Source organism: Mytilus edulis, chromosome 4, assembly GCF_963676685.1.
Source record: "Mytilus edulis chromosome 4, xbMytEdul2.2, whole genome shotgun sequence".
Lineage (NCBI taxonomy): Eukaryota > Metazoa > Mollusca > Bivalvia > Mytilida > Mytilidae > Mytilus > Mytilus edulis.
The window spans coordinates 98,451,538-98,476,374 of record NC_092347.1 but is presented as its reverse complement, the minus strand read 5'-3'; the positions used below and the strand labels follow the sequence as shown (position 1 = coordinate 98,476,374).

The 24,837-nt window shown below is 30.8% G+C and overlaps 1 protein-coding gene across 4 annotated transcripts in view; it reads right to left on the bottom strand.

The window, feature by feature from the left end:
• Nucleotides 1-24,837, bottom strand: part of LOC139521225 (uncharacterized) — a 49,056-nt gene that overhangs the window by 21,372 nt on the left and 2,847 nt on the right. Inside the window, exons 1-3 of one of the 4 annotated variants that reach the window (XM_071314662.1) lie at nt 22,121-22,402; nt 12,908-12,975; nt 7,466-8,470 (exon numbers count right to left, since the gene is read on the bottom strand). In XM_071314662.1, the coding sequence (XP_071170763.1) occupies nt 7,466-8,470; nt 12,908-12,931 (1,029 nt within the window). In that variant the 5' untranslated portion in view covers nt 12,932-12,975; nt 22,121-22,402. Of the gene's footprint in view, nt 1-7,465; nt 8,471-12,907; nt 12,976-14,520; nt 14,642-15,602; nt 15,679-22,120; nt 22,403-24,837 lie in introns of those variants that run through there. The other 3 variants (XM_071314661.1, XM_071314663.1, XM_071314664.1) reach the window with 3 other exon arrangements.

Sequence of the window (24,837 nt, the reverse complement as noted above, 5' to 3'; positions counted from 1 at the left end):
GAATGGTGTTTAACACAACTTTCAACACTATTGTGCTTTATTCGTGGTGCTTAGGTTTTTTTGGGTGGAGGACCCGGAGTGCCAAGAGAGATTAACACCAACCTTTGGTAGGACAACTGCGTTCCTAGTCTATAAAGTTTGGAGTCTGAAGCACCTTTCATGGTGCAGGATTCAAACTCTCAACCTCAGTTTTGAAAGGTTAGTGATATAGTAGTTTGACTACTTAGACCAAACAGACAGATTTTTTATATTGTAAACTGCAGTCTCAGGCTTGAGACTGATATCTACATGTTTTCCATAAATTTAAAGCAATGATCTATTCAAAATAATTTAAGCTAATAACGTTACTAGGATTTGAATTTTGACAAATTGTTTCTTCACCTTAGGTAAACTTCTATCAAAATATTTATTTTTCATTTGATTTGTTACCAAATATTGGAATAAAGTAAAGACAAAAGTCAACAATAAAATCTAGGCTTTTACCATTCCCAAATTCAAAATTTATTTGACTGTTTTATTTCTCACATTTTTGGCATTTATACCAGTAACAATTAAAATCTCCTTATGATAATTTATAAAGGCTCAAATTTTCAAATTCTGAAGACATCTTTCCTTATAGTTTTTATGATAATTACTTAACCTCTAAAAGATTTTAAGAGGGCTCTTTTTAACCCAGTTTTCCACATTTTTAATTAAAATTTAATAGACCTTTTTCTTTCCCACGGTAAAACCATAATGGTGCATATCATAAATTACATTTTTTTTTATTTCTTAGAAAAATTATATGGTGCATGTCTTACATTTGTACAATAATTCCTGGAAAAAAAAACTTCCAATAAAGGTTACCGCCTTTTTTATTTCGGTGAAAGTTTCACCTGCATGTCTATAGATACAATAAGTATAGACCCACGTTAAAATACATCAGCTGTCTATCTATACAACGAGTAGGTATAAACCGATGTTAAAATATAGTGATATAACACTGTTACACCTGACTTAATGATAATCTATGTGGAATGTCAATACGGAGAGGAAAATGTCCCGCAGATATCATTTGACATGTCTCGAATCGATACAGGAGACCAAAACATAATAAGTACCAGGGTAGATCTTATCAGAAATTACAATGATGTATTTTACCATTAAAAGGACTATGAAAGAAACATATTACATCATGACAGTAAATTATATTTAATATCTTGGTCTATTATATATGTAATTTATGATATGACTTAACAAATATTTACATTTTACATGCATCTATGATCTAGTGATATAACTGTACTGTATTAAAACCAATTCTATACTTCATTTAATGAACAGAAAAGTATAGGGACCCTGGTTGAATATTTTAATGAATAGAAAAGTATAGGGACTCGTGTTATATATTTTAATGAACAGAAAAGTATAGGGACTCTGGTTAAATATTTTAATGAATAGAAAAGTATATGGACCCTGGTTGAATATTTTAATGAACAGAAAAGTATACACACCCTGGTTTAATATTTGACTCAGTCATTAATGTCTGGAGGCATGACTTTGGTCATTTTATTAAAAGGTGAAGTTACAAGTAAAAAAAACAAGGTGATCAATTATTTGTTCAATACTACAGAACTACTACGGTACTAGTATTTTCAGTATTTTAGAATGTTCAACAAAAGAGTGATCAAAAGAAGGTGGTAGATAGAGCCAAAAGATTGAAGGGCATGGGGGTATTATAAGAGGAATCTAGGATCAGCATACACTGTCTATAGAAGTTATCCACAATAAGATTCATAAAAGATACTGATCAAAGTCAGCAGAGTCAAAGATGTATAAATGTTACCACACAACACGACCAACAAGAATAATTAGAGTTAAAATCCAAAGAACAGTCTATTATTGCATCACAATTATCTTATTGTACCACTTTTTGTTGAATTTTAAAGGTTAAAATCTCTCTGTAACCTTAACTATCATTTAAAATGTATACAGTGAAATTGTCATGCATTTTAATAAATATCTTAGCATTTGAATGGATTCATTAAGTATTTTACATCTAAATAGGTTCATTAAGTATAAACACAAATGATATGCAGTACTTGTAATAGGGAGCTTTGTAACTAAGATTGACCTGAAATGACACAGGTACATACAAGTGCATGCAAAGAAAATCATTTCCAATGTTAATTTTTGCATTTTCACCCTCAAAATATGTTAAATTATGCAAAATATGCAATATAACATGGTTTATCTCCCTTCATATCGAAACAGTAGTAAGTTTGGTGTCAGACTATTTACCTGACATCAAAGGTAACTAAGACACTTTAATTATTAATTACCAGTCCATAACTTTGTCAGTTAACAGTCACTTTACAATCTCTGTGACAGATACATGTATAAGGACCTGTAAAACTATCTCCTTTAGACAGATGTTCTGTGTGAAAAACAAGACTAAAAAATGTGTCAACTGTCTTGTTCACGTTATTTAACACTGATACAACTTCCTGTGGAGGGATATATACATATAAAAATAAAAGTTTCAATTATTTGGTGAACACTTTTCTGTTTTCAGCTTATGTTTTTGTTATTTAAAAAAATAAAGATATCAGTTGTTCTAAATAAAACCCTGGTTCAAAATTTTGCCTCATGGTAGTCTCCAAAAATATCAAAGCACTAATGAATGCCTCTTGCCAACCTAAATGATTCAAACAGTTGTCACAAAAGACTGCAACTGGCCAACCAAAATGATTCAACAATAGGGACTTCTTTTTGCCTACTTAAAGTGTTTTAAAAGCAGTAAAGAAGCCCAACTTAAATGATCCAAACCCAAAGAACTACTTAAAATAATAAAAGCATCCAGGACTTCCACATGCCAAACCAAATAATTCAAGCAATGTCCAAAGACTGCCTCTGGCCTATATCCAAAAGGGTTAAAGCACCAAGGACTACTGAGCCTCTTGCTAACATATATGAATCAAGCACTAAGGGCTACCACTTCCAATCTTAAATCTTTCAAAAACTAAGAAATACCTCTTGCCTTATGTAAGGGCTAAAGTTAAACTTCAAGTTGCCTTCTGAAACAGTCTTTTAGCCAACCTAAAGGATTCATACAGCAAGAAGTGTCTCTTCACAACCTAAAGGACTCATACACCAAGGACCTCTACTTGTGAGTCTAAATGATTAAAATACCAAGAGATGTATCTTGCCATTTAAGGATTCAAACACCAAGAGATGTATCTTGCCATTTAAGGATTCAAACACCAATGACTGCCTTATATCTCATCTCAGAATTCAAACATCAAGGACCTCTCTTGTCTATGTCAGCTTGGTCTCAACCGATTTAGTATAATCTGAATATGTTATAATAACTTTTTGGGGATATCATATCCAAAATGTGGCTAATTTAATTTACAGTGTCAGCAAACTTATATTTTATTTCAGCATTGTCATTTTAAGCCAATGGTATTTATCACTGGTGAAGGTTATTATAAATGGTCTATACCATGTATATAAAGTTAAAATAGAGCTATATAGGGTTATCTACAATGATTAATGAACGTCTACAAATCTTGGCAGGCTCAAACACTTTTTGGGAAGATATTAATCTGTATTTATCAGGATTAAATATTTAGCAATGCAACAACGCCATACTCGAATAAAAAGGTTGTTCAGGCTTGAAATTGGCCAATACTCAACTATTAGTCAAAGGGAGGGGTGCTTGTTTCTTCTGGTGAAACTGACAAATTTAATAATCATTTAAAGATATGTTTTTATACATGTTTTTTGACGAATGAAATTCAAATGTGTGGGATAATGGTTTTGTTTAGTCTTTGTGAATCATTAAACATGAAATGTATATGCATCATTAATTATGTAAAAAGCAAATTACATATTTTGAACTTTTGGGTGAACAAAATTTAAATATAACACCTCATGGAATTGTCTTTAACCAAAGTAGTTTTGACACTATTCATACCATTTCATAAACTGATAAGATTTGAACAATAAAAATTCCACCTTAAATCCACTAAAGAATTAAAATAAAAGATACTTTGGTTTCTTAGTTATTTTCCATGGCATATTTTCTATTACTTAATAATAGTTCAAGAGATATTCAATTGGTAAAACTTCAACGAAATGTTCAATAATTCAAAATATGAAGCAAAAACAACAAACCTGCAAATTTAAATCGATCCAATTATGAATTATAAATTAAATATCCAGAAAATTCATAACAGTATAAATTTCTTCAAATCTCAATAAATGATATTTCAATATTCATGATCAACAACTGCTCACCTGTTCAAGGTGATATAATTATAGTTTAAAACAGGTATCTACCTGAATATATTACCTATAATAATGTTAGTATTACATACTATTTTATGGATTCAATCATGTATAAAAAATCTCACCTGTGAAAAATTTCTACGAATTATATCCTAAACAAGAATGACATGTAAAAATTCCTTTTTCGTACAAATTCTTGACTGTCAAAAATTACAATGTCCTTTTCATATCTACGAAAAATAGTTATATAAGAACTTATTTCAAACTTTTTAAGTCCTTTCTTAATCCGTTCTACAAGGTAAAGTAATTTGAATGGGTCTATTTTAAAAAGTGTATTGAAAATCAGTCTATAGTCTGTATCATAAAAGCTGTCAAAGGGGATTAAGCATTATAATACAATTGTGTTAATTAATCTAATGAAATTATGAACTGCAGACAGATCTGTGTTCAGACAAGTCAGAAGTTCTCTATTGTTAAGGAATTGTGTTTATTGGTGAAATAAAGTGTTCAATAATAAATCACATATTGCTGTGACATTTTTACTTCAAACAGAAGTTGAAAATCTGTTTAGTTACCAATTTATTTGAAAAAAATAAAAGCGCTACTTCACAATTTTTTAAAAAGACCTATGTTTACTTTCATAGTGTTAGGTAGTGATTTTTCATATCATTTCAAGTGCATTAATCTGTGGTTTCTGAAATGACAAATGAGTATGAATGAAAAGAAACTTGGGGTATATATCAAGAGACAGCAACCTGACAACATAAACAAAATAAATAAACATGGGACATCTTAAGGAATAAATATGGTCTTCAGCAATTCACAGGTGTATAAAAATAACTGAAAATATCTTATATCACAGGAGTCAAAAAAGTTTGTGAATAAATTTAGCAGGTACACAGTACACCCATTATGTAAGAAATATTTAATTCAAGTACATACAAATTAAATGATAACTTATCATTTTCATGTTTTAGCATTAACTCAGTAAAATAAAATTAGCATATAAAATTTAAAAATAATTTTGGTGGATTAAAATACAATCCTTTTTTATATTAACATTAAGACCTTTGTAGTGTTTAAAAAAAATGTTTTGCTCTTCACCAAAAATTAGCCAATGCTGTGTTTACAGGCCAACTAAAGCCAGCAACAACTATCCACTTGTGTTTGTGGATAGTGGAGGCTTGCTTCAGTCAGACTGCTGTGTATTTCTTTTATATATTTGACTTTAATAAACTGGAAGTGTACTATTTATGTTTAGTCATGGGCAATGAACAATTAGAGGTGATACTCGCAGATTATTTAAAAATGTCAAGACTTTAATACTGCAGGGCTGAGATAAACAAATCATTACATTACACTTCAATAAAAATGTAGGATTATTGTATTGGGCCCCTATAATTAAGTTATGGTAGGGATTCATAAGATGCCCATTGGTAAAGATAGCATGTCCTTTTAAATGAAAAGTCAGATTGCAAGGTCACAGGTCAGATTTGACAATGTTTGAGCCACATGGAGGAGGTGACACCGAGGGTGACACTGACATTTTGTAATAGAAAACTTTAAATTTTCAAGTTTCTTGACATAAAATAAAACTTAATATCCTATAAATTGTTCAAAGTTAACTTCTAAAACATTTAATACTAACATATTTATATAAGATTTTGATTTATTGACTGAAATTCAATAACATGAAACATTTTTGAAATGTGGTCTAAAATCGTTATCAGACCACTTCAACTGTTGTCACATATCCACAAAAAGATATTTTAAACAAGATTAAAATCCCATCTGCTTCCCCTATCGACATTCCATTGATTATCTTCAAATAGGGTAAATATATGGACATACCATTAAATAATAGGTTCTGAAGGTAAATTGTGTGTTATTAATATGATTCAAAGTCCAGATGACAAAAGTTGTATAAAGTCCAGTTATAGCTTGAAATATACATCTCTCTCATCTGATGTGTGATCAGAAATACATTACTAGAATAACACATTATCATACTACTAAAATGTGGTAAAACTTTCATAGTTAGAAATTCTGAACCAGAGAAAGAAAAATATGACATGAATTAGTTTGTTATCAATGCAAAACAACAGCATCAAAAGTGCAACAGTTAGCATACTTTTAAAAATAAATCTTTTTCAAGTCTATTAGATGAAAAATCCAACTCAATTTCCAACCTGTAAGACAAAAATCCTTCTTCATATCTAAAAAAGTTAAATATTGAAGAAATAAATCATTATTATCTTTTTTAATAAATGTGTAAAATAGTTGGTTCGATGTTTGATCTCCCACCAGAGGACCTTTTTACACACAATAAAAGACTTTGGTCCACACTTGTCAGATCAATCAAGGCTGATCACATGGTTAAGAACTGATTTAACTGTCAATATCAATGACTACAATTAAAACCCTATTTTCTACCTTATAACTTTTCTATTGATTAACACATCTAATTATCAATAAAGAATAATTTAAACTCTAAGGGAGACAATCCAAGTCTATAGTTTGAATTGAATTCAAGGAGTTATTCTTTAATGATTAATTTATATTTAAAAATTGAGGAACATAATTTTTAAATCCTTATTCAATGGATTAATATTTGCTGAAAATACCTTTGACCTAGTATATATTAAATAGAAATAGCTGCAGACAATAAATATATAAAAAATAAAATAGAAACCTTCAGATCTACAATTATCACATAAATTTTAAAATGAAAAATAGACATATATTACACAAATTTCAATGACAAAAAATTGATGTTTTTTAGTTATATCTGAGGAACCAAATATGTTATAACTAATAACTGAAATTATTAAGTATTTAAAAAAATCGAAAAAATGTTAAACATTAACATGATAACCATTACAATTTACAGTTTAAATTATTTACTCCACTAATAAAAACTGGCCACCACGAAATAGCTCAAAAGCGGTGCTAAAAAGTGGCGTTAAAAACTCAAAAAATCAAATCAAATAAATTATTTACATATCTGAGAAAAAAAATCCTAATATAAATATCAAATTAACTTAAACACTGTGGATGCATTGCTATTTGTTGAATACCAAATTTTTTTTAGATTTCCCAGATATAGATAAACCACAAATTGAAATTTTCAATTAAGTTAAAACACAAAATTAAATGAATCCACAGTAAGGAGTAATAATATCTTTGAAATTACCTGAAAATATTGCCTTGTTGAACCATAACTAGGTACAATACTTAATCCCAAACTTTCTGTCGGATCTTTATCTATTTCACACTGCAAGGGAACAAAACCATCATGGTTGTCATCCTCACTTTCTGATGCAGAGTAACGCATCACAAAACTATTTTTAGATCCTTTGCCTTCACTGGATTGACTTCCTGTTTCTGATGATTTGGTCTGTTTAAATTTCCTCTTTATTTTCAGAATGACTCTAAGAGGCATTTCTTTAAACACTGTTACACATTCATCGTGTGACAGTGTTTTTAAATCTAGACCATTAACTTGTAATACTTCATCACCGACAGCAATCCCTGACGAGCTGCCTGTTGCTCTGTATGCAGCACCACCTATTGTCACAGTTTTTACCCGGACAGCCGAAATATGTTCTTTTGTTTTATCCCCCTCAATCCCCAGAATCATCCCTAAATTTTCTCCAGGTAATCTATGAAGGACTACAACTTCTTCCTGATCACAGTCGAAACTTTTATCATTTTCTGTAGATTCACTACGATTGCCATAGATCTTTCTATATCGTCCATAAGTACTATGAGTCGGTGAACTAAGATTTGAAACAGTCTCACTCTCTGAATTGGACTGAGCATCAAAAGAACTAGAACTATCCGTCAGCACTGAACCATACGCTGAAATTAAAGAACCACCTAAAGCACTGTCCCTATCTCTGGATGTCAAAGAACTACTCCAGTTTGTGGGAATGTTTTCTTTATCGAAACGAAATGAATCCATGCTTTTCTTTGGTGATTCTGAATCAGCACTATTCCCGAAAGAGTTAGGATATCTCCGTTTACTTGGACTTAGATGTGGATTATCGCTGTTAGAGGAATCGTCATCCTGATGAACCAAGGGAGGCGACTTCAGATGAATATTCCCAAATGTTCGTGACTCCCACTCAGAAAGATCTGAATCTGTACTTTCCATTTTATATCTGTTTTCTGAGTTCGAAATTTCTTCGGATTTTCCCTGTAATGAATAAAGAGAGAAAATGTTTAATTAACAACATCATTTGTAATAATGCGCCATCTTATTACTCTAACTTCTAATTTTAATTTTGATCTTGCGATTCAAAATCTTGAAGAAATCTTGATCCAATAAACCATGTTACTTTCCTTAATATCCGTAATTTTGATGCATGACATACACACTAAATCCTTTATACTTTATACTACACATAATTTATGACAAACTATTAAAATTTTACTAAAAGACAGAGTACTTAGATCTTCGACTTTAAGCATAAATGTATGTAAAAATTATCTTAAAGAACACCGCTAGTATGAAAATTCAGCTAAATACCAACATCTGTTTACCTATTTTCCTCTAATTAATTATTCATGCATAATAAGCCAGGTAAAAACAGAGTAATTAATTTCTCTGATTAATAATTCAAGTTTTAGGCCTATGAGTTATCTCCCTTGTATTGCAATGAACATTACAACTTTAAAAAAAACCTCATATCTCTTTAGTCCTGTAATATTCTAAGTAGATTTTAAACTCCAAACAAGATTTTTGAGGACCGAGGATGGAAATTAAGGTTGCTAGAGCTATTGATTATGCTAATAACGACTATTTTTGTTGTTTTCAATAAATTTTGTAAGAGAGGAAAGGCTTGCAATTCAATATATCAGATTCATCCATCTTGACTTCACTTATTGTTATTTTAATTTTGATACTAGTATTATACTGTTTTGGCAAATTTTTTGCTGTCTTTTCTCATTATGTTGAAATGAAATATCCATTTCAGTAAAAAAGCATATGAGTTGAAATTCAAATTTATTGATATTTTGAGTAAAAATTTCTCATAAACTCCACAGTCATGTTAAGGGGAAAATTTCACATTGGCCACTCACAAGATGGTATAATAATTCTGTTTACTTTAAAGTCTATTTTTCTTCAGTTGTTATAATTTCTAACAGATATATTTTGTGATCCTATTTAAAGTATCAATGACCTTGACCTTAGGCAGCTTAGGCCTAGTGACTTATAAATCAATAAAGATTTTCTTCTAATTAAATATGATCCTATATCCAAGTAAGGTAGCTTAACAATTCAATATATTTATAGTGGCTTTGACCTTGACCTGATGTGATGACCTAAAAATCAATATGATTCTTCCTTCCTTTATTTGAAACAATTTATCCAAGAAAGCTTGCTATCCTAGCATTTGTAATATTCTATTTTATATCTGGAAACAATTTTCTGCAAAAATATCAGACTATTTTTAGTAACTTTGACCTTGACTTCAGACTTTGTGATTCAAAATCAAATTGGGATCTTCCTCTCATTTTATGTGACCATGCATTCTAATATGTTTGTTATCAGACATAAGTCCGAAATTGAAATTAACTGACACACTGACTGATGGAGGGATTGACATACGATGTGTCAAAAACTATATTCCTTTATGCTATTTCGTTGGAGATGGCAAGATATATCAAATTATCTGATTGAGTAATAGCGGATTATAATTTTTTTTAAAGGAACCTTAATTCCAGTATCTTTAAAAGAGTAGCAATATCTTATTTTAATAAACAGCTGCGCCATGAGCGCATGATACGCCCGACGTCTTGTGTGGAAGTTTTATGCAATAATCATGAATAGTTTCTGAGAAAGTTTTAAGCAATTACCATTTATTGCTTTTGAGACACGGCAGGACATGTGAAACCCCTCCACCCTGTTTTTTTTTTTTACAAATACCACTAAAATAAAATTTTGAATCAAACCAAAAAGTATACAGATCTTTAGATTAATATAAAAAAGAAGTGTGTAAAGTTTTAAGCAATAATCATAAATCGTTTTTGAGATACTGCACAACATGTAAAAAAACCCTCCCCCTTTTTTACAAAATACTCAATAACTCAAAAATGAAATTTTGAATCAAACCAAAAAGTATACAGATATTAAGATTAATATAACTAAGAAGTGTGTAAAGTTTTAAGCAATAATCAAGAATTGTTTTTGAGATACGGTGCGACATGTGAAAAAAACACACCCCTGTTTAAGTTACAATGTGCCGTAACTCAAAAAGTTTTAATCTTATTTTCACCAAAAAGTATACAGATCATTTGACCATCATAAGAAACAACTTTATTAAGTTTCATGAAATTTGGATAAGTCGTTCTCAAGTTAGGGTGAGACATGTTTACGCCGGACAGACGGTGTATTGTATACCATAATACGTCCCCTCAAAATTTGAAGGGCGTATAAAAATGAAAGAGTACATTAGCTCTGCAAATATAATTATTCATTTTGATATTCAAGTTTGAAGTTATACAAATTGGCTAAGTATTGCGAGTATTGCTAAGTGTTTGTTTGTTTGTTTTCTACATTAGCTAGAGGTAAAGGTGGAGGGTTGTTGTCAGGAGCCGCTGGTCTTTTTTAGTCTTGTATGATTTTCAATTCTAGTTCAATTATGTTTAGTAGTTTAGTATGATATCCATTTTCACTGAACTAGTACACATTTTTTATTTGGGGCAAGCTGAAGCCTCCCTTCTGGTGCGGTAGTTTCTCGCTGCAATGAAGACCCATTGGTGGCTGCAGCTGTTTTATGCTCTTTGGTCAGGTAGTTGTCTCTTTGACACATTCTCCATTTCCATTCTCGAATATTAGTGAATATAAACTTTGTAATAGTAGAATTTTTCTTATTTTGTAATATAAAATATATCAATAAATAAGACAATGTACAATGTATTATGTCATATACATTTCAATTTAGAGCTTTAAAAAATGTAGGAAAACCCACATACAGTAAATTTTATCCATTCTTTTTAAAAAATAAATAATTTTTTCATATATATTAAAAAATTAAATCTTACCATACAGAAAGGATACACCAAAAAATATTTTACCTTAATTGAAACGATGAATAAAATCAATCACCCATACCTTTAAAGGTAGGTTAGTCAATACAACTCTTCTTCAAGAAAAAGCCAATAACAGTCATACATAATTGATGCTATTAGTCTAATAAAATCAACAAATCAACGTACACAGCAGAAATTCTATGATTATGTCAAAAAGATTTAAAATTTCATTCAATAAGACTTGTATGTAATAACTCCTAATACACATATTATATTTACATAATTATTTTAACTAACAGGTGGGTTTATGACAACATTATTAAGTTTTCTAATAGTTTTTTTCCAAACAACTACATGTATAATCAATATATAATAAAAGACATATGACATGGTATAGCCATGTAGTGTAAATAGATGGTAAACATCTAGATTTGTGGATTTTTGTTGCATAAGATTTAGCAGTACCATACAAGATCAAACTCATGCATCTTACAATTGCATTGGGACAATAATTATTGTCAGCTATTTTTTTCAAGAGCATTTGTTGTTCCAAATTTATCTTCAATATAGGAGCATAAAAATAAAGGCAACAGTAGTATACCGCTGTTCAAAACTCATAAATCCATGGACAAAAAACAAAATCGGGGTAACAAACAAAAACTGAGGGAAACACATTAAATATAAGAGGAGAACAACGACACAACATTAAAATGTAACACACACAGAAATGGACTAAGCATTAGACAAAATCCTATGAGAATAACAAATATAACATCAAAACCAAAGTTATAAACTATTAGATGTGCAGAAAGTATACATCAACAATTGACCTAATGCTCGGGAGTTTGGAGAAGATAGACAATAGACACACCAAGTTATGTCCTTTAACCGAAAAGTTCATCAATTATGGGCACCTTTATGACATCATTTACCAGATAGAGGGAATTGCCTGTATCCCTCCACTATCAAAGTTCATCATGCATCTTTATAATCGTCATTATGCAGGATAAACTAGAAATTATACTGTTTGTTCCATAGGTACTTTATCACGATTCCCTAATGACAGCAGTGCTATTTATCTTTTCTTTTTTTTTAGTAGTGCTATTTATTAATTATAAGAATTTAGTTTGCCTAATACAGCATCATATTTTTTCAACAACTCGCTCAGCATGGGAAGGAAATGACGATGGCTCTAAACCCACAAATAATGTTCACTAAAACCACAGTTTTTGATGGAAATGCATTGAACTCAAAGTGTTCTATTATATTATCAGTTAAAGAGAAGTGAAAGGCAGACCAACTGGAAGATTTTTCAAAGATAAGATACAAAATACTCTATACCTATGTTTGATAGTTTAATTGAGATATAAAATCATTACATTTTTGTTTTACTGACTTTATCAGGAAGAATATAAAACCAGCCACACTTTATAAATATTAAGGCCATTTATAGACATCTGTATCATATGCAAGCACTTACTCATCATAAAGGAAAAAAAGTTGACTACAAAAATTTCATTGTTGATTTCCATGAGTTGTTGTCTCATGGCAGCATTTACAGTTAAAAGTCTTTTTTTAATATCTATATTAAACAAACCTGTTTTTCTGCTACTTTCTCCATTTTGATAACTGTTATTTTTCTAGGATAATATGGATAAGTAGGTCCTGAAAGTATGAATTGTTCATGTTAACATGACTATTACTGTGAACTTCGACAGCATGAATATAATAAGACAGTCAAGAACATTTTTTTTTCAAATACTGTTTCTCTTCAAAAAAATATAACTTGCATAAATTTCTATTCATATAAACAGACATTTTTGCCTCACTAAAAATAATTTGTACTCACAGCTCAATTTGTTAAATATCCACAGTACATGAACATGATGAATAAGGTACTCAAAAATAAATGTTTTTAATTACATTTCATTATATTTGAAACTGATTTTAAAATGAAGCCTTCACAACAAGCAACTTGAGCATGAACTGAAGGACAATCAAAATACTTCATAGAAGTGTGAATATTAATTTGTCAATTATAAATAGCCACTGGTCAGTTTGTGATGACCAGAGATAATGTTTATGTAATGTAAAATAACAATTGTCAACTTTCTTTAAATTGTGATAACAAATAGTGTAAGGTTTGGCACATTAAATCTAATTTACTCTATAATGTACATCTGTTCTTTATAGTGGAACTGATTTAATCTTGACCACTGGTCAAATGTGTTGAGACAGACTGTAATGGGGTTGTATAACAATAATTAAAGTACTGATTGAATGTCTCATATTATTATGTTCAGGGTTTATATTTGATATTTGTATTGTATTTTTGTCCATCTGATGAGTTAAGTCTTTTTCGACTGATTTTTATAGTTCGTTCTTATGTTGTACTGTTATACCACTGTCCCAGGTTAGGGGGAGGGTTGGGATACCACTAACATGTTTAACCCTGCCACATTATATATGTATGTGCCTGTCCCAAGTCAGGAGCCTGTAATTTAGTGGTTGTCGTTTGTGTATGTGTTACATATTTGTTTTTAGTTATATATTTTTTTTTTTTTTTACATAAATATGGCCGTTAGTTTTCTCGTTTGAATTGGTTTACATTGTCTTATCGGGCCCTTTTATAGCTGACTATGCGGTATGGGCTTTGCTCATTGTTGAAGGCCGTACGGTGACCTATAGTTGTTAATGTCTGTGTCATTTTGGTCTTTTGTGGATAGTTGTCTCATTTGCAATCATACCACATCTTCTTTTTTATATTGACTCAGTTATTTTAGAGTTTGTATCCAAGATGAGAGATTATCATTGAAACAAGAGTTAATTTCATATTTATTTGGGGGCTTTCTAGGTGTGTTTTTTAGCACACATACTAAATTAAGATGCCACCAGAATCCTGCATCAGTTTATGAGTTTGTTGAAAGTGATCAAAGATAACAAGCATTTTATTTTGTTAGCCATACAAGTGTTGTTAACATAAGAATCACAACTGGTGCTCATATAAGTGGCAGATCCAGGGGGAGGGTACCACTGGTTGCCCTCCTTTGTTGTTTTTACGATCAATGCATTTGAATGGGGACATACATTGGAACACCCTTTTATCCTGGGTTGCTGATCTCAAGAACAAAAAATATCAAGCTGGTAATATGGTTATAAATAATAAAACAGGACATATATTTTTTTAGCAGATAAAATAAATTATCCTACCTAATATATATTTTTTTTAACAGCTGAAATAATTGTTTCAGATTTATTATGAAAACCAGTTGCTTGTCCTTTGAAGAATATCATTATTCCAATTCCAATTTGACTTGAGGTGAACTTGATTCTTGAATCATCCAGATGACTAAATAAAGGGGTACATTTGATACACAAGGAGAATAAATTGTCTTTTACTCTTCATTTTGTGGATAACTTTTTAAAATGTCCATGATGATGCATACAAAAGCTTATCATATGCAACTGCTAGAAGAAACTTCAGATCTTTTTCTTGAAAAATTGTCTAGAATTCCTCAGTTAAATCAGGGGGAATAACTCTAAATAAAAAATACAAATACTGACCCTATGACCACAATAGCCACAACACACCAGGAAGATCCATGCAAAAGGATTATAGTATGATCAAAGTCAGTTTGAAATAAAAGCATACTTTTAATAAAGGAAAATTGATACTGCTATGTGTTAATGTAGTTTTGGGGATAATTTTTCAGGAGCATAAATTAAGACAAATGATTTAGCAAAAATGTCTATATAAATGGTTGTCCCTCCCTATAAGTACAGTTGGATTCAGTCTGTTTTGACCGGACTATAAATGTAAATAAGAGTTGACATAAAAGAAATCCTACTTGTATCTTCCTTGGATAATTCAGATAGCTATTGTAAATAATTCTCAACATTTTTCATGTTTAGTCAAATCAATTAAAGGCAAAGCATCAGAGTCCAAAGATTAAAGTCTATGATCTATAATCAGTAACTGGACAAAATGGGCTGGACTGGATTAATATCTAGTCAAGGGATGACACCACATTCTGACAACATAAATTAATCTGTAACAAATTACACATTTAACTGATACAAAGTAAACACATCTCCTCTTAAAGCTGAGGATAATACTATTGTACCCTTGGAATGTATGTCTATATTATCTTAACAATACACCTGTATTATCAGGTGGGTAATAAATTACAGGTATAAACAAGGTTATCACTTGACATTGGAATCCTATACAAAGTTGAATAGCTACTTTAAAATGCTACTGTTAAAAAAAACTTAAATTTGTGGTTACATACCTCTAACACAGATTTGATCAACAAAACTAGAAATTTTAAGAATATTTTGTTCCATTTCCATGACTTAGTGGTACTAAACAAGAATGCAATGCACTAATTGATGAGTAAAGCACACATGCACTTGTCTTTGATAGAAAAAATTACCTATAAATTTTAATATACATGTAATAGGTGAATATATTAATTAAAGTGTATAGGTCATTACTTTTTTACTTTTAGAGACAAATGACTGTGGTAAAGCACCTCTAAGTGAAAACAGCATTACTTCTTTAACTGTTTTAGCTGCTATGATTCACTTCCATCCCCCAAAAAATTAACAACAACTAAATATACAATACCATCATGCACCCCCCCCCCCCCCCAAAAAAAAAAAAACCCAACAAAAAACACCACCACCAAACAAAAAGAAGAAAAAAGGTTTATTTGGCTCCTACTTTATCAAAATTAAAAAAAGGATTATCAAAGAACTGGAATTATTTTGTACTGGTAAGTAATTGAACTTCTTCTGATTATAATAAACGATATTTCAAATGTAATCCTTTTGCTGTTTAAATAATGTTTTCAAATATAAAAAGGTATTTTTTTGTTTTTTAGTACAGTCATCCTAAATTGGACAATGAATTATTTATATAACCCAATTTAACAGACATATCAAAACTGTCAACATCTTAAGCTATGGTCAAATTCTGTAGGTAAATATTTACATAGATATTATTATAAGATCCCTTGTATCCACATACATTAAAATTTCAAAACAAAATCATATGTGACTGCCTTAAAATATAAATAGGTGATTTATCTTGACTCAGCATATGAACATTATTCTGTCAATACGAGAAATCTAGATAGTTCTACCATCACCAAAGGTTGAATATTTTTCCTCATTCAACAAACTCACTATCCAGTGGCCGTCCTAATTTCCCACCCTTCATACTGGTTAATCCACAAGAATGTGTCCATAGTACACAGATGCCCAACTCGCATTATCATTTTCAATGTTCAGTGGACAGTGAAATTGAACTAAGTTTCAAGTTGATTCGACTTCAACTTAATTAAAAACTACTTTGACCAAAAACTTTATCCTGAAACTTGCACTATCATTTTCTATGTTCAGTGGACCGTGAAATTAGGTCAAAAGTCTAATTTGGCAATTAAATTCGAAATATCATATCATAGGGAACATGTGTACTAAGTTTGGAGTTGATTGGACTTCAACTTCATCAAAAACTACCTTGACCAAAAACTTTAACCTGAAGCGGAATAGACAGACGAACGGACGCACAGACCAGAAAACATAAAGCCCCTCTACTATTGTAGGTGGGGCATAAAAACCTACCTATTGAATTAATTGTTAAATTTTCTAATACTATAAATATGTATGAAATATTTGTCACTGGACATCCTACTTATGTGCACATCAATACATAGTGCCGGGGGAAGACTTTTAAAATCAGGTACAAGAATCTTATTATTTTTAAAAGGGTTCAATTTGTTATTGTTAAGTCTTATCTTACATTTCATGGAGAAAATATAATATTTTTGACAAGGGGAAAATACATGATTGGCCGGTAAGAGAATTCAAAAGTAGCAAAAACAAAAAATAACAGGCAATTCTATTTTAAAGTCCATCTACATTTTACCTAAATATATTTTAAATTGCAGGTACATTCTGTTAAATATATCAAATAAGTTTTGGGGCCTTGTTGGATTCTAAGTGAGAGGGAAAAAAGTAATTTCAAATTATATTGTAAAATATAAACAAAAAGTACAAAATTCATGAATTTATCAATGAGCCCTCTATTTTAGACCCTGAATTATTAAAAACCATTGAAAAGACGCCACCTAAATCTTTTTTACACTGTCAATGTTACTCGATATGCTACACCAGACCTTTGACCTAAAAAAAATTAAAAACTACTTTTGAAACATTTTGTAAACATGAATGGCTATTAATGTCTTTGTGCACAACAGAAGTATCAATTACCTTTTAAACCATTTATTTACTAATTATATAGAGTTAACTAAAAAGTATTGAAATCAAAATGTCTAAATATGGGTAACAAACAATACATGAAGCTTCACACATTGACACTTCCAAATCCAACATATTAAATCTAATTTCCAAGACATCAGACAGTATTGAAAGCCACTTTTGCATGTGTCCACTTAGTGTGTTAAAGTCCATTGGTGTCTTTTGTGTTGTAGTTTAGAACTTATATTAAAGAAGTGTGTTCTTCATTCAATAAAATATAAATCAAATAATCAGTTAATCAGTTAATAGCAAGCTATTTATAACTATTGCTTGCTTAATTACTATTACTTTCCTATTTTTATGCCCTACCTACGATAGTACAGGGGCATTATGTTTTCTGGTCTGTACGTCCGTTCGTCCATCTGCACATTCGTTCGTCCATAAGTCCCTATCATGTCCCACTTCAGGTTAAAGTTTTAGGTCAAGGGAGTTTTTGATGAAGTTGAAGTCCAATCAACTTGAAACTTAGTACAAATGTTTCTCATAATATGATCTTTCTAATTTTCAAGCCAAATTAAAGTTTTGACCCCAATTTCACAGTCCACTGAACAAAGGAAATGATAGTGCGAGTGGGGCATTTGTGTACTGGGGACACATTCTTGTACATCAATTATTCCAAAACTTTTATAAACCTACTAAAGATATGTTACTAAATGCCGTTTCTATAAATTGAATAAGTTTGCTATTATTTGAATATAGCATGTCATTTATTAATTAAAGCCTGCATTTTTTTTAATAGTGTTATCTATGAAAGAGCATCATCATGGACAATGAGGAAAAATATATGATAGGATATCTATTTTATCTTTTCAAATTATATGAAAAAGGGGGGAGTGCACTGAATGTCTCAGCTGATCACCCCTATCATAAAAAGATTGTAATGTCCCCCTCTCCTCCCCTCCCCAAGAAGCAATTGAAGATGCAAAAGTATCATTCCTTTCAAGTTTCCCTACCTCTATGATAGCCTACAATGTCCTTACTATAACCAATATATTAGATCAATGAGAGTGGATATTCAATAACCACTCTAGAATTCGATTGTTGAAGCAGTATAAATCACAAGAACTTCTACTGTTAACAAGTAAATACTGGTTTACAAAATCATCTGTCAATCTTACAATATATATCACCTTACACCACCATAAGATAGGCTTTCAGATAACATCACCAACTTTACATTGTAAAATACCACATCCCTCAATGTCTCAATACTATGTTTACCTAATAAGGTGGAAATAACTTGATTGTAAGTCAAAAAGATAAAATATGTGAAAATAATACCTGTTAATTTATTTTGACAGTTGCGTCTGAAATTGTTTTGCTTTCAAGGTCAATGCTGAACTTTTTGTTAAATGTATACCCTTCAAAGTCAATGATGCATCTTGTATTCTAAAGAAGAATTTGACCCTCTACTTAAATTTCTAGATTGTAGTAATTGTAGATGCAAACATTTTTGGAGCATACCTGACCAAAAATTATGAAATAAGAACAGAAACAAGAAAACAGATAATCAAAATAACAAGAGTATCCTATAGCTATTAGACATTTATAGTTAGGTTCAAATATAACAAATGATGAGGATGGTCCCCTTACTAAAAAAATCAGCCTTCTGGCAAACTGTTGTGGCAGATCTGCTGCAAACACTGCAGTAAGGTTACTGCAAATAGTTTGCAGCATCTTCACTGCGACTTTTTACCATGGAAATAAAGGTTGCTGCAGACTTGCCGCAAAGATTTATAGCCTTACATAGTTTGTGATGAACTTCTGGCCACTATTTGTGATGAACCTCTGACAAACTTTGATAGCATTATATAGTTTGTGGCGAACTTCTGGCAATTTGTGGTGAACTTCTGGCAAACTTCCAAAGCCTTATATAGTTTGCAGTGAACTTCTGGCAATTTTTGTGGTACCCTTCCAGCAAACTTTCAAATTTGGGGTTCTTTACATAATTTTTGTACCAATAATTGCAAATTTAAATTCAAAAACTGTCTAAATTAACTTACAAAGAGATGATCAATGATGCATGGCCTGTTCCAGGAACTTATTGAATCATATATAACTCAGACATCTATCATATATTACATCCATTTACTTTCTACATGAAAACACCAACATTAAAACTTGCCTCGTACATTTTATTTTAAATTCAAAGAAGCAGAAAGTCTGATTTTAGTTCAGGTTGCATGCTCAGTATGCTATAAAGTTTGCGGCAAAGTTCCAGCAAATTTTAGGACTGCTTTAAAGTTTGTTTACAAAGTTCCTTCAATTTAAGAAAGTTTAGAGTTTGCGGCAACCTTGCTGCAAACTTTTTACATATGTTTGCTGCAACCTTGCAGCAATATTTCTCTTTTCATAAGGGCGAGGAAACATTGTGTGGAAAATCTTAATTATAGATATGTTTCTAAAGCTGCAGATGACCTTCACCATAACAGTTGTAGATGTGGACTGAAAATTTGTTTGAAGAATATTGCAGGATTTCACCTCAATCCTTGTAAATGCATATTGCTTGTTAGGACCCAGTTTGATTTAGCTTTCATGGTTGTATACTAAATTTAGACTCATACTATAGGTCATAGTTAAGCTTTGGTTTCGTATGTAGACCTCATATTTACCATAAAGATGGACTTTTGCTTGTGTTTGCTGTGATGTCCAATGTTTTCAATAAAGATAGCATTGTCAATCCTTAATTTAGTGTGCAGAAAACTGTATTAAAGGAAACGTAATTGCAAAGCAGAGCATCCTCAGCTATCTTAATTAAGTAATCAAACAGCTATTTATGGTGCTAATATTTGACCTTGACAATCAAATGGAAGCCTTACATTTTTAACAATGAACATTAAAATTAATTTTAATAAATAGAAGATCCAAAAGCAATTATAATAGGCCTGTAATATTTTTCTATTTTCTAATATAGCACTATCATGTGACCTTGTCCCTTGACCTTGAATTCAAATAATGGTAATGTTCCTCTCATCCAGAACAAATATACCAAATCTTATGTCAATCAAATGCATTTCACATGTCTTCTACAGGAAGGCGATTTTATTTTGATTACACCAATATTAAGATTACAAACGTATTGGTTTACTTAAGGGAAAATATATTTTCAGTCTAAATCTAAAAACAACTATATTGGGAAGGAAAAAAAAAATAGTATCTTTCAATAAAAAAAGAATGGGGATTTTATTGAATTATTCACCAATATAACATACCTTTCAAAGGATTTAATCATCATATTTACATGTCATCTGATCGTTCTATCCTAATCGTCAAAATCTCATCTGAATGTAAAATCTAGATTAACATAGCCTATCCCTTTCTCCAGTCTGCACATGACAAATATTGTGGAACTTCAAATTTAACCATCCTTCAATTTTTTTCAAATGAAAATTCAATTATTGAATGTTTTATTGAAATTTCACCCCTATTTTAATACCATTGTTTAATTGAGCAAATATTTTACCTGATGATATAAACAGGTCTAAAATAAGCCGAGATTTATTGTGACTTTTATATGTTATATCCTACAGGCTATTTAAATTTTAACTTTTAAATTAGAAAGATGTAATAGTATACAGGCATGATTAAAATACACATTATGTTTATATGTATTAGGCAATTATAAGGCTTAGAAAAATGAAAAGAAAGCATTGTTATTATATCTAAGCCAGAAGATTTGGAGGTTTATATTTGTCTTTGACATTCATTTCTGCACTTTTCTTTAATATCTTTAATAATTTGTGACAGTGAAACTATGAGTTTTCTAGTTTTGAATGGTGAACAACAGGGAAGACACCTCTATCCATATGTCAACCCTACTCAGTGTTACTTAGGGAGTAATACATGTACCAACCCTGCTCAGTGTTACTTAGGAAGTAATACATGTACCAACCCTGCTCAGTGTTACTTAGGGAGTAATACATGTACCAACCCTACTCAGTGTTACTTAGGGAGTAATACATGTACCAACCCTGCTCAGTGTTACTTAGGGAGTAATACATGTACCAACCCTGCTCAGTGTTACTTAGGGAGTAATACATGTACCAGCCCTGCTCAGTGTTACTTAGGGAGTAATACATGTACCAACCCTGCTCAGTGTTACTTAGGGAGTAATACATGTACCAAATCACTAATTGAAACAAGCAACTATTAACAGATGCTGATTTAGAGGGGGAAGTGTCAGTTCCCAACCCCTTTTTATAAGTTTAAATTCAACCAATGCCTAGTTTGGGGACCTGGGGCCTTAGTAACCCTTCTTCAAAATTCTGAATACATATCTGGTATTTATAAGGTTTCCAAATAATATGTTTCAAAGTATTATTACTAAGTAAATTTGCCTATGTACCACTACTCTGTTTAGAGTACCTCTTCTTTGTTTGTATGCTTCAGACTTAATGTCACAACATTACTTACCAATAAATATCTCATTTTAAGTATTCATTTACTTATCTTTATCATTAACTTATTTTTTACCAAACTAACTTACCTTTTGAGTTATTTATTTCCTAATTTGTAAACAGATGTATTACGAAAAAAAGTTCATTACATTCCATGCATGCGATATGAATAGTTATACTTCCGTGACAATACAATCTACTATCTGTAACTTTCTATTCATACTCGGCTACTCTATTTCATTTAATTGACACACACACACCTCCCAATGATAAAATAAAGAATCTTCTCTCATCAAGTTTACTATGTTTTCACCGAGATTTAAATTTGACAATAACCTATGTAATCGTCAGGAATTTGCAGGTATGGGTGTGAATCGGAGCGTTTAGAATACTATACTATACTACAGGGTAGATCTATTATTTATTAATATTAGGGCATAACTGATTTTGTTTACCTTTATCGTTAAATCTACAAATATGACCTGTAAAGTGACAGATAATCGTCCTATGATGTTATCTATTTTTGTACCTATCAAATATTTTTATGATTAGTAAAAAATGTGCAAATTTACAACCAGATAACATGATATATGAAACATTAAGGTTTACTACTTTGCCATACAGATCAGAAAGGCTTACAAGGCCCATTTTCAACACTAAAAAGATATGAAAAAAAAAATGAATTAATGTTAGATGAAATAAAAAAATAAACACAGAAACTCAATTAATTTTAAAGGCAACTCTTACCTGAATATGACAATAAAGGATGTGATCTACCAAATTAGACTTATCTCTGGGTTTGTAATAATCTGTGCAACACATCAGGTGCCAAAAGTGTAGCAAGATCTGCTTCTAATTCCACAGCACAATAAATCACCACCGTTGATGGGGTTTGTGTTGCTAAGTCTTTAGTGTTATATGTTGTGTTTTGTATACTTTTGTTTGTCTGTTGGTCTTTTTATTTTTTTGCCATTGTGTTGTCAGTTTATTTTATTTTTTAAATAACCGTCTTGTATCTTTCGCCTCTCTTTTACCTTAGTTTCTTGAACAACCAATATTTCAGAAACTAATATAGTTTTTTAAGAGTCAAAATAAATTTGACCATTTGTGCTAGATAATGATTTTGAAGGATTTTCTAATTTGTGGTAAAAGTTGTACTAACCAGTACATTTGTAGTATTTTTTTTATAGCTTGGATAATTTGTACAGATAAATGTAACCTTAATGAAAACAAGACTACAAAATTACTGTGTGAAAAACGTGGTATAAAAGAGGATCTCTCCTATATTTGTTGGAAAGTTCACATAACTTTGTACAGTATCGTATTCACCATGACAGGGATATTCATGACATGTATTATATAAGTTTATGTGAAAACATTTCTTTTTTACTGCCTCATTAATTTTGAATAAATGATCTATCATGAGAATTGAAATTTGGAATATTTTCACCCAAAATTTACATGATTGTTAAAAAGAACTTATTTCTAATGGTTGTCCTCGACTAATCAATGCCTTCGAACTAAGATCCTCCCTAGTTTACCTACATAATAACAGTAGACTAAAGATTTCCTTTACTTGGTCATTGAACTAATGTTGTACAAGAAAAAAGTAGGACCAAATTCCCTCTGTATGTGTTCCATTTACAGGGTCAAATCTAAAATTTGTTATAACCTACTGGAAATTGAATATTAGAGTCTATATTGTATACCTTAAACAACTTTCAAAATTTTTATATATATTTCCATAAAATGAAAATGCTAGTCAGTACTATATGTTGCTGTTGAAGGGGTTTGGTTAAAAAAAAATGAAAAAAAGGCACACATGTGTTAGATTTTGCTTTTAACCTATCTCCTGTATTTTTCAGCATAACAGACATAAACTGCAAAAAAATGAATATTTCAGGGGCAATTCGGGTTACTCAAAAACAGGAAGACATTTTTTTCCAATTTCAAATGTGTCAGAGACAACAGCCAAAGGCCACAAACAGACCTTGGACGCAGTGAGAAAATTCTGCATCCTGAGGCAGGCTTCAGCTGGCCACTAAAAACGATGTATGCTAGTTCATAGAAATCCATCACTTTTATATATCATTATTAAAGTGACTTCAGTGGGTTTTTTTTATGTTGGTTCTGATGCATAATGACTCGTTCTAGCTATATGATAGTTTAGCTGACTTTGCTTGAGGTTCTGAGTAACGTTTTGTATCTGCACTAAGACCACTTCACCATGCCTACTATATGTATCCTGTTAATTACCAGCTTGTTGACATTATCAAATATCTGGATTTAAAGATACAGGTGATCTGTCGTAATTCGATCACCAAAAGAATTTAAATAATTTTGTTTATTTAGTAAAATCTAATCACAATTTAAACATATTTCGTTCAATTTAGATTTCATGTTTCGTTTGATAAATCAATTAATAAACATTCAGTATGAGCTTGGTGTTAAAGTGTTGAATAAGTCAATGGGAGGTTCCGATTAATAAACATTCAGTATGAGCTTGGTGTTAAAGTGTTGAATAAGTCAATGGGAGGTTCCGATTAATAAACATTCAGTATGAGCTTGGTGTTAAAGTGTTGAATAAGTCAATGGGAGGTTCCGATTAATAAACATTCAGTATGAGCTTGGTGTTAAAGTGTTGAATAAGTCAATGGGAGTTTCTGATTAATAAACATTCAGTATGAGCTTGGTGTTAAAGTGTTGAATAAGTCAATGGGAGTTTCTGATTAAAAGTCAATTTTATAAAAAAATAACATGATCTTCCTCTTTTGTTAGATATAGTATTGGAAACTAAAAACTTTGT